General features: G+C 39.9%; 1 protein-coding gene across 3 annotated transcripts in view; it reads left to right on the forward strand.

Moving 5' to 3' along the window:
* The first annotated feature begins 309 nt into the window (after positions 1 to 309).
* Positions 310 to 16,586, forward strand: part of ccnh (cyclin H) — a 41,081-nt gene continuing 24,804 nt past the window's right edge. The window contains exons 1-5 of one of the 3 annotated variants that reach the window (XM_048619486.1): positions 310 to 416; positions 6,150 to 6,292; positions 11,054 to 11,170; positions 12,079 to 12,152; positions 14,041 to 14,251. In XM_048619486.1, coding sequence (XP_048475443.1) covers positions 6,176 to 6,292; positions 11,054 to 11,170; positions 12,079 to 12,152; positions 14,041 to 14,251 — 519 coding nt within the window. In that variant the 5' untranslated portion in view covers positions 310 to 416; positions 6,150 to 6,175. The other 2 variants (XM_048619503.1, XM_048619495.1) reach the window with 2 other exon arrangements.

A 16,586-nucleotide genomic window follows, 5' to 3' on the forward strand; every position in this document is an offset into this window, starting at 1 on the left:
AATGAAGGATCGGTTGGCCCAATTCCCAAAGAATATGGCCTCGCTCTTGCCCCGATTTTTACCTTGGCTCCCGAGGCCAATTTCTGGCAGGGCAAAGAGCGGGAACGCTGTGGTCAACCCCATCAAAGGCTGCAAACTGTTCATGTTTTCCATAGTCACATAGTTCGGTATCTGTGACTGGAAAGTACATTACACCGTCCTCTCTGACTTTACCTCTGCCCTTCCTTGCCGTACCCAAGCGGCTGACAGCTGGGTTCCCACGTTCCAAACCGTTAGGGATCGCAGGCTGACTGTCCTCACGCGAGATCACGGCCCTCAACCCGACTCGTTTCCCATTGGACCAACGCTTCGCCAAACGTCACTAGGAGGTGGGGTTAGTGCTGAACAGCGGAAACAGGAAAGTAGTCTCGAGCCAGGTGAGTCTGAACGTTAGAGGCTGTCTGTGTTGGTGCAAGTGAGTGATTGCTGCTCAGTGTGGAGTAGGGGTTTGTAAATGGAGCGGCACAGTGCCGATCTCTCGACCCTGGGGATTGAATGTGTGAGCAGCTCCGTTAATCCCGTTGAAACTCCCGTCTCCTGCTGTTGTAAAGTGGATGGGGGTGGTTCGGCATGAGTTACAGGCGGCACCTGACTGTTCTGCAGACCGTTTCAAACTCTGTGCTTTTCTCGTGTTTTGGGGTCTGCGCTTCCTGCAGTCGGTTCATATTTAATATTCCCTCATCCTCAGTTTAAAGGTTGAGGTTTCAAGTCGCACTACAGGTCTTGTACGCGTGAATCCAGTCTGTCCATTATACTGAGGGGCAGTTGAAAATATTGTCTTTTGGATAAGATCGTCAGTTGAGACTAAATCTGCCTTTTCTGATGGATGTAAAAGATCCCATATCACTTTCTTGGAACAGGATAGGAGACCGGATATTGGTGCATTGACTAGTGTTTGTGGTGTAGTTATCTTTGGAACCTAGTCACCGTCACTAAAATTAATTGGTCTCCATCACTGTTTGTGGGAGCTTGCTGTATGAAAGTCCACTGATGTTTTTTCTCAATATTACGGCAATACTTTGAAAAACAAAAACAGAAATTGCTGATGAAAGCTTAGCAAGTCTGGGAGCATCTGTGAGAAGAAAGCAGAGTTAATGTTTGAGTCTAATGACTGCATGGTCAAACTGGTTTCTAATGAAAAGTCACTGGATTCGCAACATCAACTCTGCTTTCTTTCCACAAATGCTGCCAGACCTGCTGAGTTTTGCTACCATTTTCTGTTTTTGATTAAGATTTCCAGCATCCACAGTTTTTTGTTTTACTTCAGGAGTTCTTATTTGGCTGTGAAGTGCTGAGGGTCCATTAGGCAAAGAAAGAGTTTCAGAAGGACAAACACAAGTTCCCACATTTTATTCATGAGTTTATTTAGATTTTAGTGGTGGGCCTGATAAAGAAGACATAAGTGATATGTCAATAACAGTGTGGAGCTGGAAGAACACGGCAGGCCAGGCAGCATCTGAGGAGCAGGAAAGTTGACATTTTGGGTCAGGACCCTTCTTCAGAAATGGGGAGGGGGAAGGGAGCTCAGTAATAAATAGAGGAGGGGTGGGGCTGGGGAAGGTGGGTGGGATAGTGATAGGTGAGAGCATGTAGGGAGTAGTGGGGATTGGTCAGTGTGGTGGGACGGGTGGATAGGTGGGAGAGAAGATGGACAGGTTGTGTCAGGTCAAGGAGGTGGGGATGAGAGGGTGGCTTGGACATGGGATGGGGTTGGGGTTAGGGAGATTTTAAAACTGGTGAATTCCATTGTGCTGTCGGCTCCCAAGGTGGAATATAAGTGTTGCTCCTCTAGTTTTCAGGTGGTGCCATTGTGACACAATGGAGGAGGCCCAGATGGACATGTTAAGGTCCTTGGGTGACATTCCCCCTCCAGTGATTGAAAATGTCCTCAACCACATCTCTTGCATTTCCTGCACCTCTGCCCTCACATTCCCTCCCCCCCCAACAAAAATAAAGACAGAATCCCCCTTGTCCTCACATATCACCCCACCAACCTCTGCATCCAACATATTATTCTCTGCCACTTCTACCACCTATAATCCGACCCCACAACCAAAGAGATATTTCCCTCCCCACCCCTATCTGCCTTTCGTAGGGATGGCTCTCTCCGTGACTTCCCTCATCCGCTCCACAGTCTGCACTTAACCTACCACCCTGGAACCTTTCCCTATAACTGCAGGAAGTGCTACACCTACCCCTCCACCTTCCCCCTCACCTCCATTCAGGGCACCAAACAAACCTTTCATATCAGACAGGGGTTCACCTGCACATCCATCAACTTGGTCTACTGTATCCGCTGCTCCCAATGTGGCCTCCTCTACATTGGTGAGACCAAGTGTAGACTTGGAGACTGTTTTGTAGAGTGTCTGCGCTCTGCAGGTGACAAACGACAACACCTTCCAGTTGTCAACCATTTTAGCTCCCCCTCCCACTCCCTGGGTGACATGTCCATCCTGGGCCGCCTCCAGTGCCACAATGATGCCACACGCAAACTGGAGGAGCAACACCTTCATTTCCACCTTGGGAGCCTACAGCCCAATGGCCTAAACATAGAATTCACCAGTTTTAAAATCTCCCCACCCCTGGCCTCATCCCTGCCTCCTTGACCTGACACAACCTGTCCATCTTCTCTCCCACCTATCCGCCCCTCCCATCCCACTGAACAATCCCGACCATTCCCTACCTGCACCCACCTATCACCATCCCATTTACCTTTCCCAGGACCACCCCTCCTCTCTCTTTATTTCTGAGCTCTCTTCCCCCTCCCCTTTTCTGAAGAAGGGTCCCGATCCGAAATGTCAACTTATCTGCTCCTCTGATGCTGCCTGGCCTGCTGTGTTCTTCCAGCTCCATACTGTGTTACCGCTGACTCCAGCATCTGCAGTTCTTTCTATCTATAAATGATATGTTGTAACTTTTTGCTTTTATTGCCTGTCAGATTGTAACCCCATGTAAAGTCTGACATTAAATGAATAAGCACTTCTCGTGATCATCTTTTAAGATGCCCCTTAAAATTAATGTATTTGATCAAGTCTGTGGTCACATGTCAGCACACTGCATTATCTAGCTTGGTGTCAAATTTTGTAATGCTCCTGTGAATTGCCTTGGGATGTTTTATTACATAAAATATACTGTATAAATGCAATTTGTATTTATAGTTGTAAATAATGGATTTACTCTGGTAATTCTGCACACTTAAATTGGTCTGCAACTATTTTCCTGTACATTATTTCAGTGGGCAAAAATAGGTCGTCTGGAAATTCTTTTTGTATGTTAATTTTAAATTACTGCTTGATCTTTCAAAACTTTTTATAAAACGGGCGTCAGCAAAGTATTTGGAAGTGGCTTTCTTGTTATATGGGATATTGTAGGCCAAATTTTTTAAAAGTAATTTTAAGATAAGTACATCTTTACGCTGCTGTTTGAGATTAGTGCAATGAGACCTTCGTTATGTTCACCTGATAGTAAATGTGATTGATTATCTCATCCAAGATTGTACCTCAGTTGTGCAGTACTGCCTCAGTACTGTAGTGAAACAGCTGAGATTTAGAGGTGATCTTAGCACTGTAAACCACAAGAAATAGGAACAAGAGTAGTCTGTTAGACTTCTCCAGCCTGCTTTGTCATTCAGTATGAATTTGGAAAAAAAATTTTACGAAGTGTGTTTCCCAGCTGTAAAAAGATCGAAGTATAGAATTGGCAGTCAAGCAAGAAAAGTGTGAAAAAGTTTGCATTTTAACATCATCAAGGAAACGCCTTTATACTACCAGAAAAGGGTTAAAGTAGATGTTGCCTTACCTGACTATAGGGCTGCTGTCTCATTAGAGAGAGATCACTGCTGGTGGTTTAACCTGAGGATCACCATGCCTCCAGTGAGGGGCAGGCCAAGAAGGAAAGTCCTTCATGATAACCCCAGCCAGTATGGCATCACTCTGCATTGCAAGACAGCTAACTAAGCTAACCACCCCACCATTTCAACCTCACTCCCCACCCCCGCACTCAATCCCATTCAGGTACTGATTTCCAGACAACCTCTGGGTAAAAATATTTCTCTTTAATTCCTTTCAAGTTTGCCAATTACTTTAAATCCCTGCCTTCTGGTTAACAATCAGTCTGTAAAGGAAATGGATCCTTCCTATCCACTCTTTCTAGATCCCTCATAATTGTATGCACAGTATCAATGTTCCAAAGCAAAAAAAGCCCAGCCTAATTAATCTTTCTTTTAGCCTAACATTTTCAGACTTGGCAGCATTTTTTTTTTTGTTCATTCAGGGGATTGCGTCTTTGTTGGTTGAGCCAACATTTATTGTCCTTTCCTAATCATTCTTAAGAAGATGGTAGTGGGCTACTTTCTTGAAATGTTACAGCACCTGTACAGGAACAGCTATGTATTTCCAAGTTAAGATGGTGAGTGCCTTGGAGGGGAACTTGTAGGTGGTGGTGTTCCCATTGTACCTGCTGCACTTGTCCTTTGAGATGGTAGTGGTAGTGGGTTTGGAAGATGATATCTAAGGACTCCTGGGGAATTTCTGTATGAAAACTTGTAGGTGGTGTGTTAATGATGTGAATGTTTATCGAATTGGTGTTAATCAAATAGGCTGTTTTTTTATGGATAATACCAAACTTCTTGATTATTGCTGGAGGTAATATTATCCAGGCAAATGGGGAGTGTTCTATCACTCTGTTTTGAGCTTTGTAGATGGAGGACTTTGAAGTCAAAAGTTGAGTCACTTGTTGCATGATCTGTAACCTCTGACCTGCTCTTGTAGCTTTGGTGTATATATACAGCTGGATCAGTTTAGTTTATGGTCAACAGCAACTTCCACGATAGTGGAGATTCAGTGAGGTAACGCAACTAGATGTTAAGGGGTGATTATTAGACTCTCTTATTGAAGATGGTCATTACTTGGTATTTGTGTGGCACAAATGTTACTTTCCATTTTCAACTCAAGCCTGGATGTGGTCCAGGTCTTCCTGTATTTCGACATAGACTGCTTCAGTATCTGAGGAGTTGCAAATGTTGCTGAACATGGTGCGGTCACCAGCAAATATCCCCACTTCTGACTTTATAGTGGAGGAAAGGTCACTGATAAAGCAACTAGAGACTGTTGGGCTTAGAACATAAGCTTGAGGAAATCCTGCATTGGATGTCCCGGAGCTGAGATGACTGATATCCAACAACGACAACTGTCTTCATTTGTGCTAGGTATGACTCCAACCAGGAGTCAATCAGGAGAATTTCCTCCTGATTCATTGACTCTCTTGTTCAGGCTATTTGATGCCACACTGTCACATGTGGTCGTCATGTCAATTCTCGCGTTCCCTTCTTACATTCAGCTCTTTTGTTATGTTTGAGTCAAGCCTGTAATTACGCGTGCACTTAGTGGCCTTGGCAGAATCTAAATTGGGCGTCAGTAAGCGGGTTATTGCTCAGCAAGTGCAGCTTGATAGCACTGTTGATGACCACTGCCAAGATTTTACTCGTGTTCGAGATTAGACTGATAGGGTGGTAATTGACTGGGTTGGATTTGTCCTGGTTTTTGTGTACAGGTTGATGGACAGTTATCCAAATTGCTAGGTGAATGCCAGTGTTCTAAGTATATTGGAACTGCTTGGCTACGGGAGTGCCAGGTTTTGAAACACAAGTCTTGGGTACTGTTGCTGGCATGTTGTCAGTGACCTTTGCAGTATCTAGTACATTCACCCATTTAGTGATCTTATGGAGAGTCAATTGAGTTGACTGAAGGCATCTGTGTTGCTTGTCTTTCCAGGGGAGTTAAGATGGATCATCTACTCGATACCTCTAACTGAAGATTGTTTCAAATGCTTGAGCCTTGTCTTTTGCTACTCCATTATTGAAGATGGAGATATTTGTAGAGCCACCTCCTCCTCCATTGAGTTTTTTTGGTCCACCACCACCACCACCACCACCGCTACCATTCACAGCAACATCCTTGTCAGTCTCATCTGTACACACTCTAGTGTGTTCTCGTTGTTCTTGCATTATCAAATTGTCTATCAGAGATGCAAGTGACATGCTCTAGACTGTGTGAAAACCATTACATTTTTAAACAACTCATGATATTGTTCTGTTTTATATTTGACAACAGGAGTGAATGCTAAATGATGTTCAAAGATGTTTAACAACAGTACACAGAAGAGATGTTGGCTTTTTCAGAATGAAGAAATATTAGAAAATATGAGAACTGAAGCCAATAAGAAATTTCAGACAAAGGTTCTGGCATGTGGAAAGGTAAAATATATTTTTGAGATATTTTCAGAAATAATTGTTTGTAGAATTGAGTTATCATGACATCAGGAAGTGGTTGGAGGCAATGCAGAAATTTGCAAAAAAGCTCAGACACCACCTTCCAAAGCACAACCACTTTCATCTTTGCATGACAAGGGCAGCAGGTACATGTGGACACCACCACCTGCACTTGGAAATATGTTGCCGTTCCTTCACTGTTACTGGGTCAAATTCCTGGAATTCCCTCCCTACCAGCATTGTGGATCTACCTAAAGCCACATGGATTGCAGCAGTTCAAGAAGGCGACTCACCACCACCTTCTCCAGGGTATTTAGGAATGGGCAATAAATGCTGACCCAGCCAGCAACACTACATCCCAAGAGTGAGTAAAAAAAAAATCGGTAGCCACGAAACTCTATTGCAATAATGGTAAAACTCAGTATTGATCATTATTACACCCACGAAACTCCACAAAAAACTCTGGTGTTTGCCAACGTGCAGTTGAACTCCGGCATCTACAAGTTGCTGTCAGTATTTCTCCACTCTTTCACAGGTCGAAGTCCTAGCAGATACAAATCTTGGATGTCATGATTAATTTCCATTTTATAATACTTTTGTTTAGCAGGAAAAGCCCTTGAAAACATTGCACCTTGTAGAATGAGGTGTACTAACTTGTAATTATCTTTGACTACTCTCTCTGACCTGAATAACTAATTCTTGTGTTTTAAGTTGTTTTAATGTCAGTCAATTAATAGGCCTGTGTGCACCTTTTGTACAAAGAGTTTTGTTTTAATGCCTCTCTAGCACTGGATCAGCAGTGTTCCAGAGGCAGAGCTTGAGAGGTAATAAGCTTAAGATGATTAGAAGGAGTTAGCATTGCTCCTTTTAACTTTTTTAAGTTAATTTTTAAAAAAAAAAAGTTCATTCATGAATATAGTAATTCAGCAAAGTAATTATATCCTGCAAGGTTAAATAACGTTTTAAAGATTTCTTTTCTGATGAGAAAGTTTCTATAGAAACTAATTACAGTGTTTACATTAATCACGATGATCATCTAATTCATTTAATGCTATTTCACTTAGAGTTGCCCTTTTCAGGAACACATCTACGGTGTTATGTAGATTAATACTGTACTAAATCCTGTGTATGTATTATTTATTTCATTTTGTGAAAATACATAATTGTTCTGACAGAGTTAATGTTAGAAAATGTGATAAGCTTCATCCTTGTGATGATATAGAGACTTTGGGCAGAGAAAAGTCAAAATATCTTACAATCTCAAAGAAAACAGACCTATATTCTACAATCAGCTGAAATACTAGAGGCTGTTATTAAAGATGTTATAGGTAATTAGGCAGATTCAACATGGTTTTGTGAAAAGGAAATTAAGTTTAACCGATTTATTGAAGATCTTTGAGGAAAATACTTGTGCTGAGATAAAGGAGAGTCAACTTAAATTTCCAGAAGCATTTGGTATATGAGAGGTTATTGTGGAACATACAAGTGTATGCGATATTATTGGCAGGTGTAACGAATGCCGTGTCACAGGGATGAATGGAGCATCAACGTTTTATAATTTCGTGTAGCTAACTTGGATGAAGCGACCAAAGTTATGGTTATTACATTTGCTGATGACACCAAGATAGATAGGAAAGTAAGTTGCAAGGAGGCATAAGGAATCTAGAAAGGGATAATAGATAGATTAGGTGGGCAAAGATCTGATAAAAAAGTTAGAGAACAGCTGGTCCAGGAAAAAAAAAACAGATCTTGACCAACCAGTCAAAGTACAAACAATAGAAGCTTTCATTGGGCTTTATAGACTTGTAATGGAACTCAAAAATAAGAATTATTCTGTTGACATTGGCATAAGAAAATTATTCCATTATTTAAACAGGATGGAAATCTATGCTTACATAGGATTGGCACAATGTTTTCCACTCCATTCCTATCATCACTGAAGAAAACTCAGATGACAGAAACCAGTGTAGTTTGTGAGAAGATACTAACCTTCTTGATCTCATTGTCAATGTTTAGATGAAATTGTCCAGAACCCAAGTGAGTCAGCGTTTTTACAGCACGGAAAGAGGTCCTTCAGCCATCATATCTCTGATCATCAAACATCCATCCATTTTAATCCCATTTTCTAATCACTTGGCCAGTAGCCTTGTATGCTATGGCATTTCAAGTGCTCAACTAAATAAATTATTGAGAGTTCCTGATCTGTCAACTGTTTTAGGGAATGAGTTCTGATACCCACTATCCTAGGTGATTTTTTTTTTTCTCTCAAATCCCCTCTAATTCTCCTGCTCTTTACTTTAAAACTGCCCTCAGCTGTTGACCCCTTCACTGTTGCCCCCAGGGGAAGAGTTTTTTCCTATCTATCCTATTCATGCCTCTCAACTTTGTTTACCTTAAGCAGATCCCCCCTCAGCCTTCTCTATTCTAAGGAAAACAACTCATCCTATCTAGTCCCTCTTCATAGCTGAATTGCTCTAGTCTTGAGAATCTCCTCTGCACCCTCTCTAGTGCAGTCACATCCTTTGAAGACTGTGGTGACCAGAGTTGCACACAGTGTGGCCTAATTAACATTGTATACGCATAGTAGCTTGATAAGGAGGAGCAGCAGATTTGGAGATATTATGCATTGTTTCCTTGTCTAAATCATTAATCTATGTTGAGAATGGCTGGTGTCCAAGCGCTGACCCAGCGTATCCCATTAGTTACTGCCTGGCATTCAGAAAAAGATCCATTTACTCTTACTCTTTGTGCCTACTATTTTTCTGTTCATGAATATACACTTTCCCCAATCCTATGTGTGCTAATTTCACATGCCAGTCTGTTACGTGGGACTTCTTTTGAAACTCTTCTGACAGTCCAAGTAATCCACGTCCATTGGCTCCTCCTTATCAAGCTACTATTTCCATCTTAAAAAAAATTCCAGTAGATTTGTCAAGCATGATTTCCTTTTTGTGAATCTGTGCCGAATCTGTTCGATCTTGTCACTGTTTTCCAAGTGGTCTGCTTTTAAATCTTTTACAAAAAAGACCTGCATTTTCCTAGTATCAGTGTCAGTCTAATTGGTCTATAATTCCATTCTCTCTCCACTTCCTTTTTTAAACAGTGCGGTTACATTAACTATACTGTAGGAACTGTTCCACTACCTAAAGAATCTTGACCACCAATGCATCTACCAGGGCCAATTCTTTAAGTAGTCTGGGTTGCAGATTATTGGGTTCTAGGGGATTTATCGACCTCTCTGTGTGTCTCTACCTAGAAGTGCATTGTGCACACGAACGGGCTTTTAATCCCATCAATTTCCCGACACCATTTCCCTGCTAACTATGATTTCCTTCCATTCCTCCATCTCACTAACCCCTGTGTCTCAAAAATATTGGAGAGTATAGGAGCAGGGATATCTTGCTGCAATTGTATAGGGCCTCAATGAAACCACACCAGGAGTATTGTGTGCAATTTTTGGTCCCCTTCTCTGAGGAGGAATATTCCGACAATGGAGGGAGTACAGTATAGATTTACCTGGAATGGCAGGTCTGATGTATAAGGAGAGACTGGATTGGTTAAGGCTATATTCAATAGAATTTAGATCTATGAGGCAGATCTAATAGAAACCTCTACAATTCTAACAGGACTAGACAGGGTAAATGCAGGAAAGATGTTTCCGATAACCAGGGAGTCCAGAATCAGATGTCACAGTTTAAAGGTATGGGATAGGCCATTTAGAACTGGGGTGAGGAGAAATGGCACCAGAATAAAGTTAATTTTGGGAAAGAGGTGAAATCCATGCCACAAAAAACATTAGAGCTTTGTGGGCATCATTCTTCGAGGTCCGTGACATGTGCCATCTCTGAAGCTGCTGATTGCAAAACTCAGACCAAAGTCTGTTAAAACAATGTGTTCCACCTGTTGATTTTTGTCAGCCTTGGATTCTGTTTGGAAATTTCAACTTCAGAATATTAAAATTCTATATGATGAGGGGTTCGTAAATACTAATGGTTCTGCTTTTGACTGCTTTCTTCAAGCGTGATTTAAATCAAGGTAAGGGTACACAAATGTAGCACATGAAATTCAAAATATTTTTAGGAACCAATTATTTGAAAAATAGAAATATGATGCACAATTATTATGAAAAAACAGCATCTAATTTCCTTCGATAACATTTCATTATAGGCTTGATCAGTGAAGATTGTATAAATTTTAAGTTGAGGAGAATCAAATATTGAATTTTAGAAAACTGTGCAACTAAAGAACTTGCAATTGTTTTGATTTGTCCTTCCCAAGCAGACAGTCAGAATTATTCGGAGTTGAAGCTATCACTATTGAATTGTTTTTCTATTTATATGTTTATTTTGGACTGTGTTTAAGATTGATATGGCTGCAAATAACCCATTATTTAGTGGATCCTCGCTTTGACTGAAGACAATTCTTATAGTTGCTCCATTTCTTCAAATAGTGTTGAATGTGATATGTTACTTTTGGCTAACAAATTGGTCAGAATCTAAAGAAAATTCTTCTTTTAAATTGATTGGACTAATTTTTCAAAATAAAATTATAAAAGGCAGCATAGATTCTGTTAGAATTCACCACCTCTCTCCTTTCTTCGCTTTCTTCACCCCCTTTTCCCCAGAAAGGTGAATTTAAATGTATTTAAAGCCTTTTCCCACTTTTATTAAAGAGAAAAATATTGATTTGCTATTTTCCAGTTATTTGCCTTGATAATGATTGCTTTGCTTTGGTTTTCCTGAACAGCTTTCTCCAGTGGCGTTACTGGAGCCTCAGGAAGAGGAGGTACTACGTAAATACTATGAAAAAAGACTGTTGGAATTCTGCTCTGCATTTAAACCCATCATGCCTAAATCCGTGGTGGTAAGAATACATATCTCATATTTATACAAAGAGTGAGAGTCGTTTTGTGATTTATTCATTGACTTTTAGAATACTGCATTCAATTCTGGTCTCGCTGCTATGGGAAGGATGATATGAAACTTGAAATGGTTCAGAAAAGATGTATAAAGATGTTTCCAGGGTTGGAGGGTTTGAGCTATAGGGAGAGGCTGAATAGGCTGGGGCTATTTTCCCTGGAGCATTGGAGGCTCAAGGGTGACCTTTTAGAGGTTTATAAAATCATGTGGGGCACAGATAGGGTGAATACACAAGGTCTTTTCCCTGGGGTAGGAGATAGTCCAAAACTAGAAGGCATTGTTTACAATGAGAGGGGAGAGATTTTAAAGGGGACCTAAAGGGCAGCTTTTCACTCAGAGGGTGGTGCGTGTATGCAATGAGCTGCCAGAGGAAGTGGTGGAGGCAGTTACAATTACAATATTTAAAAGGCACCTGGATGGGTATATGAATAGGAAGGGTTTAATGGCATATGGGCCAAATGCTGGCAAATGGGACTTAATTTATTTAGGATGTTTGGTCGGCAGTGACGAGTTGGACCAAAGTGTATGTTTCTGTGCAGTACAGCTCTATGACTCTATGACCATGCATGTTAACTGTCCCTTCAGCCTTTTCAATTTGCATCATTGGGAAACACTGCATGTTTAAGATCTGATTTTTATGTGAACAAAATTAAGTAGCAGAACAATTTCTTTAAAAGAAAGTGATTGGGTGCTTTTACTACAATTGTTTTAAATAACACTACATATTGGTTGCATAAAAGGCCAAATGTGGTTCATCAAAGTCTACTTATTATCTTCATTTAAACATCCTTCTATCTATTGCACGTGTGTATGATTGATTGTGAAAGCATTGTCTATATGTATTTCGTTTAGGGAACCGCAAGTATGTATTTCAAGAGATTCTTTTTGAATAATTCCGTAGTGGAATATCATCCAAGGACTATAATGTGAGTTTTTGTCTGTTTCCTGACTGGCTTGCTGTTTGCAAAGTTAGTAATTTCTCCAGATTACTGATGATAATTTTCAAAGAGCTGTTAATTTAAGTTTTATTTTATTTCTGTATTTCATCTGTAATAAGATAATAATATCAAAACCTATCAATAAATTACATAAATTCTTCCCAGATTACTTGTAATGATCATTGTGGATACCGGTATAAATATACATTTTTGATTCAGTGTTATGGAAATATGTTGCAATTTGTATTTCGAAAATAGCCTTTTCTTAATTCCTACTTTGTAATTGCTGTTGTTCAGAACTTACTGTTTTAATTTTATTATGGTATGACCAGTTGAGGAGGAGTGAATTGGTTCCTATTTTTAAACTCCCTCAGTTGGCTGAAAATTTTTTTTAATTTTTACCAAGCAGCTATATTACACTTTAAAGTAGTTCATGAGATCAAATGAAGGAACTAATTACAAGATTTTCTTGAGGGTGGCATGGTGGCTCATTGGTTAGCACTGCTGCTTCACTGCGCCAGGTAACTGGGTTCAATTCCAGCCTTGGGTGACTGTCTGTCTGTGTGGAGTTTGCAAGTTGTCCCCGTTTCTACATTGATTTCCTCTGGTGCTCCTACAGTCCAAAGATGTGTGGGCTTGGTGGGTTAGCCGTGGTAAATGTGCGGTTACAGGGCTGGGTCCGGGTGGGATGGCTTTCAGAGGGTTGGTGCAGGCTTGATGAGCCGAATGGCCTCTTTTCACAACCTAGGGATTGTATGAAATAAGAGGAATTTTATTACATACGCTGACAAAAATTATTAAAATGTGGCATCAAATATATACAAACATAGCCCTGGAGTTTGAAAAGGGAAAAGTGTTTGTTACAAAAAGAATGATCAAGTGAGAAATGCTTAGCGGCTTTGAAGAGTTAGATTATAACCTGAGACTGCAGTAGTTTAATTCATGCCTTGCATCCTGACTTCTCAGTGAATGGATGTTGTTCTAGTTTGCTTTATAATTGAGCACTATTTCTCAAGAACCTGTAAGAGGAACTGAGGAAGGGAGAGGGATCGGGATCGGGATTGGGATCGGGATCGTTCTGCTGTTACAAATTCATATTTTCTGTTCTCTCTGTGCAAAATCTGTTTCCGGAAATACAATTGTGTATTCCCATGTCTGGTTTCAATTTTTGTTCAAGCTGGATAACCTGCAGGTGACTTCCATCCTATGTGTGAAACTTCCAGAAAGATGTGACTCAACCAGGAGATACAGATTGGCATCTTGCTGCCTGTTACTATAACAATGGCTTAGATAGAACCTTATTTATTGGTTTCCTAAAGTTTGTGCCACCTGGTTAGCTGACCGTTGTGGCCATATTAATTCACTATTTTTGTTTTTGTTTTAAGAAGAATCTACTTTAGGTCATGAAAGATCTTGGAGCTGAAATGGAATTCAAAAATTGATAGTCCATTTTTTTAATCATTGCCATAACTGTGTGACATTACTGCTTACAGAAGATTAAAGGATGTAAGCCTTGAAATTAATGAATGATTAAGGTGAAGTAAATCAACAATGTTTTTCACTGGTTTGCGAGACCATAATGAAAGGGCACAAATTGAAGATAATCACAAGGTCTATGTGCAGAAACTGGTTAAATGTGGTATTCTAGACCATAAACGGATGATGAAGTAAAGTTATAAATTAGTTTAAAAGTAAGATTATATAATCTTTTGATAAAAGGGGAATATTAATATATAAGGAGTGACAAAGAAATGAGATTCAGTGTCTTGTGCAGAGTTTCAGAAAGAATTGCTAAATTGAATGGCCTTTGAGCTGTAATATAATTCAATTTTGGAAGTCTGTTTCATTAAATCTTTTTATTCTCTTTCTGGTTCAGGTTGACAAGTGTATACTTAGCGTGTAAAGTGGATGAATTTAATGTCTCCAGTTCCCAGTTTGTTGCTAATCTGTGGGAAAGCCCTGCGGGTCAAGAGAAGGCTTTGGAACAGATCCTTGAGTATGAACTGTTGCTTATTCAGCAGTTGAACTTTCATCTCATTGTCCACAATCCATTTCGACCTTTTGAGGGTTTTCTTATTGATCTAAAGGTATCATGCCAACAGTGATTGAATTTGTAATTCTGAAGTCTTGGGTGTGTTGAAAGTTTGAAACAGTTTGTTTATCGTTATATGTAGAAATGTCTTTAGCGCAGTAACTGGTATGCATGTTTAAGCATTCATTTTATTTCTGTTTGCAAAATTCAACAATAATTAATTCTCACTGTGAACACTCCTATAAATGGTTATATTAGTGCAATGATAAAAAGGTAGCGCATGAATATTATTGTTACAATTCTTGTAGATATTGATTTTTTTAAAAAAAATAGTTAATTCCTAGTGATTTACTCGAAGGATAACACAACAATGACTTTCAAATCCAAACCAGTTGTTGAGACAGAAACAAAGACTCATTGCTTTGTGAATAGAATTTATTAACTTCTTGGTCTTTGTTATTGAAAACCCACCACTAAATCGCCCATTTGCATCTACTCGAGCTTAATGCCAGCCCCACCTGTTCCCAATGTATATTTCCCAGTCAATTCATTTATCAATTAACCCAATCACCTACTTAACTAGCTAACAGATTCCCTTCCTCTTCCTTGAACAACACTAAATAAAATGTTGTTTTCATATTCTATATATTATAAGCGATTAATAATAGGAAAATTATATTTTTTCATTATTCATAAAATAGTCAACCTTCCATATTCCCCTTGTTTTGAACAGATTGTTATGATATGCCTAATCACAAAATGGTCTGAACAAAAATGGATTTTTGTTTGCTTTTTTAAAGATATATCTCCTCATACTATTCAAGCAGTGATTTCCAATGTTTTGCATTTGTGAGAATCTCAACTGGTGGCTTACATCAACCCACTGTATATTGACAATTTCTTTCTAACATTTCCTTTATGCTAGCAAGGCCAATCCTTAACTATTTGTCAGTGACAATCTTTGTTGAATGTACACTCCCCCAGAGAGAACACTTATCCACACAACATTCTATGGGCAACATTTTCTCAAATTGTCTTTTATCTAATATTCTAAAGGAAATATTATATATGTGCACATCTGTATGGCTTCTGATCATGCCAATGTCTCATAACTATCCTTTCTATTTTCTTAGCTTTTCTGACCAACAGACACCATTGATTGTTAATGTTTCGGGTCCGGTGACCCTTCCTCGGAACATTCTGAGGAAGGGTCACTAGACCCGAAATGTTAACTCTGATTTTTTTCTTCACAGATGCTGCCAGATCTGCTGAGCTTTTCCACCAGCTTCTGTTTTTTGTTCCTGATTTACAGCATCCACAGTTCTTTCGGTTTTTATTTCGACACCATTCATTGTTCTTCCTGAACAAGATATATCCTGCTATTTGTGAATAGCCATCCAGAAGTTTGGCATGTAAACCATTGTGAAAAAGGACTCACTTTGTGTCTTCTGAGACACATATAAAGCTGGAAACTTGAATGTACATTTTTCCCTATTTAATTTCTTTATTGCGTTATTCATTCTCAACCCTTCTCAACAGTAGCATGTTTCATCAAAATACTCGGATGCAATCCATATTAATAAGCACGTCTGAGTGCACCAATTTAACTGTCCACTCAACCTTTTTAAGTGGTCTTTTTACTTTCCCTTTTGGATGCAAAATCCTCACTGAGGTCCTTCCCAGATGACATTACTGAATCAGATGGATTTTTATGACAATGGTGGTTACATGGTTGCTTTTGGACCAGCTTTTAATTCCAGGTTTTTATTTAACTCAGATTTCACCACATGCCATTATGTGATGCAAACCCATGTCTCTAGAATATTAAAGTGGGCTTTGATTGCTTGCACAGTGAAGTTACCACTATGCTAACACCTCTCCTTGCTGAATGTTCACCTACTTTCAGCAAGAAGAACCGATTGAGAAATATTATACCTCCACTGTAGTATTCAACCCATAAACACACTTGTTTACGTCCATAAATACCAAAAGAACTGTGGATGCTGTAAATCAGGAACAAAGTCAGAGTCAGAGAGTCTGACCTGGAGTCTGAGCTGGAGTCAGAGATAACGCTGTGTGGAGCTGGAGGAACACGGCAGGCCAGGCAGCATCAGAGGAGCAGGAAAGCTGATGTTTCTGGTCGGGACCCTTATTCAGAAAAATGACATGAAAGTCAGGATGATTACTTGGCAACTTCAGCTCATCACTTGCTTCTGCCACATCTGCCATCCACCTCCAGGTCCCGGTCAGCAAAGCAGGGTACCAATTCCCTTGTCCGACATTTCTATGGCTATTGACGCAAACTATATAGGGTGGAGGGGGGTGGGATGGGTCAGTGAATTAACAAGGTGTACAGCTGGATGAACACAGCAGGCCAAGCAGCATCAGAG

The sequence above is a fragment of the Rhincodon typus genome, chromosome 3 (assembly GCF_021869965.1).
Source record: "Rhincodon typus isolate 14 chromosome 3, sRhiTyp1.1, whole genome shotgun sequence".
Taxonomy (NCBI): domain Eukaryota; kingdom Metazoa; phylum Chordata; class Chondrichthyes; order Orectolobiformes; family Rhincodontidae; genus Rhincodon; species Rhincodon typus.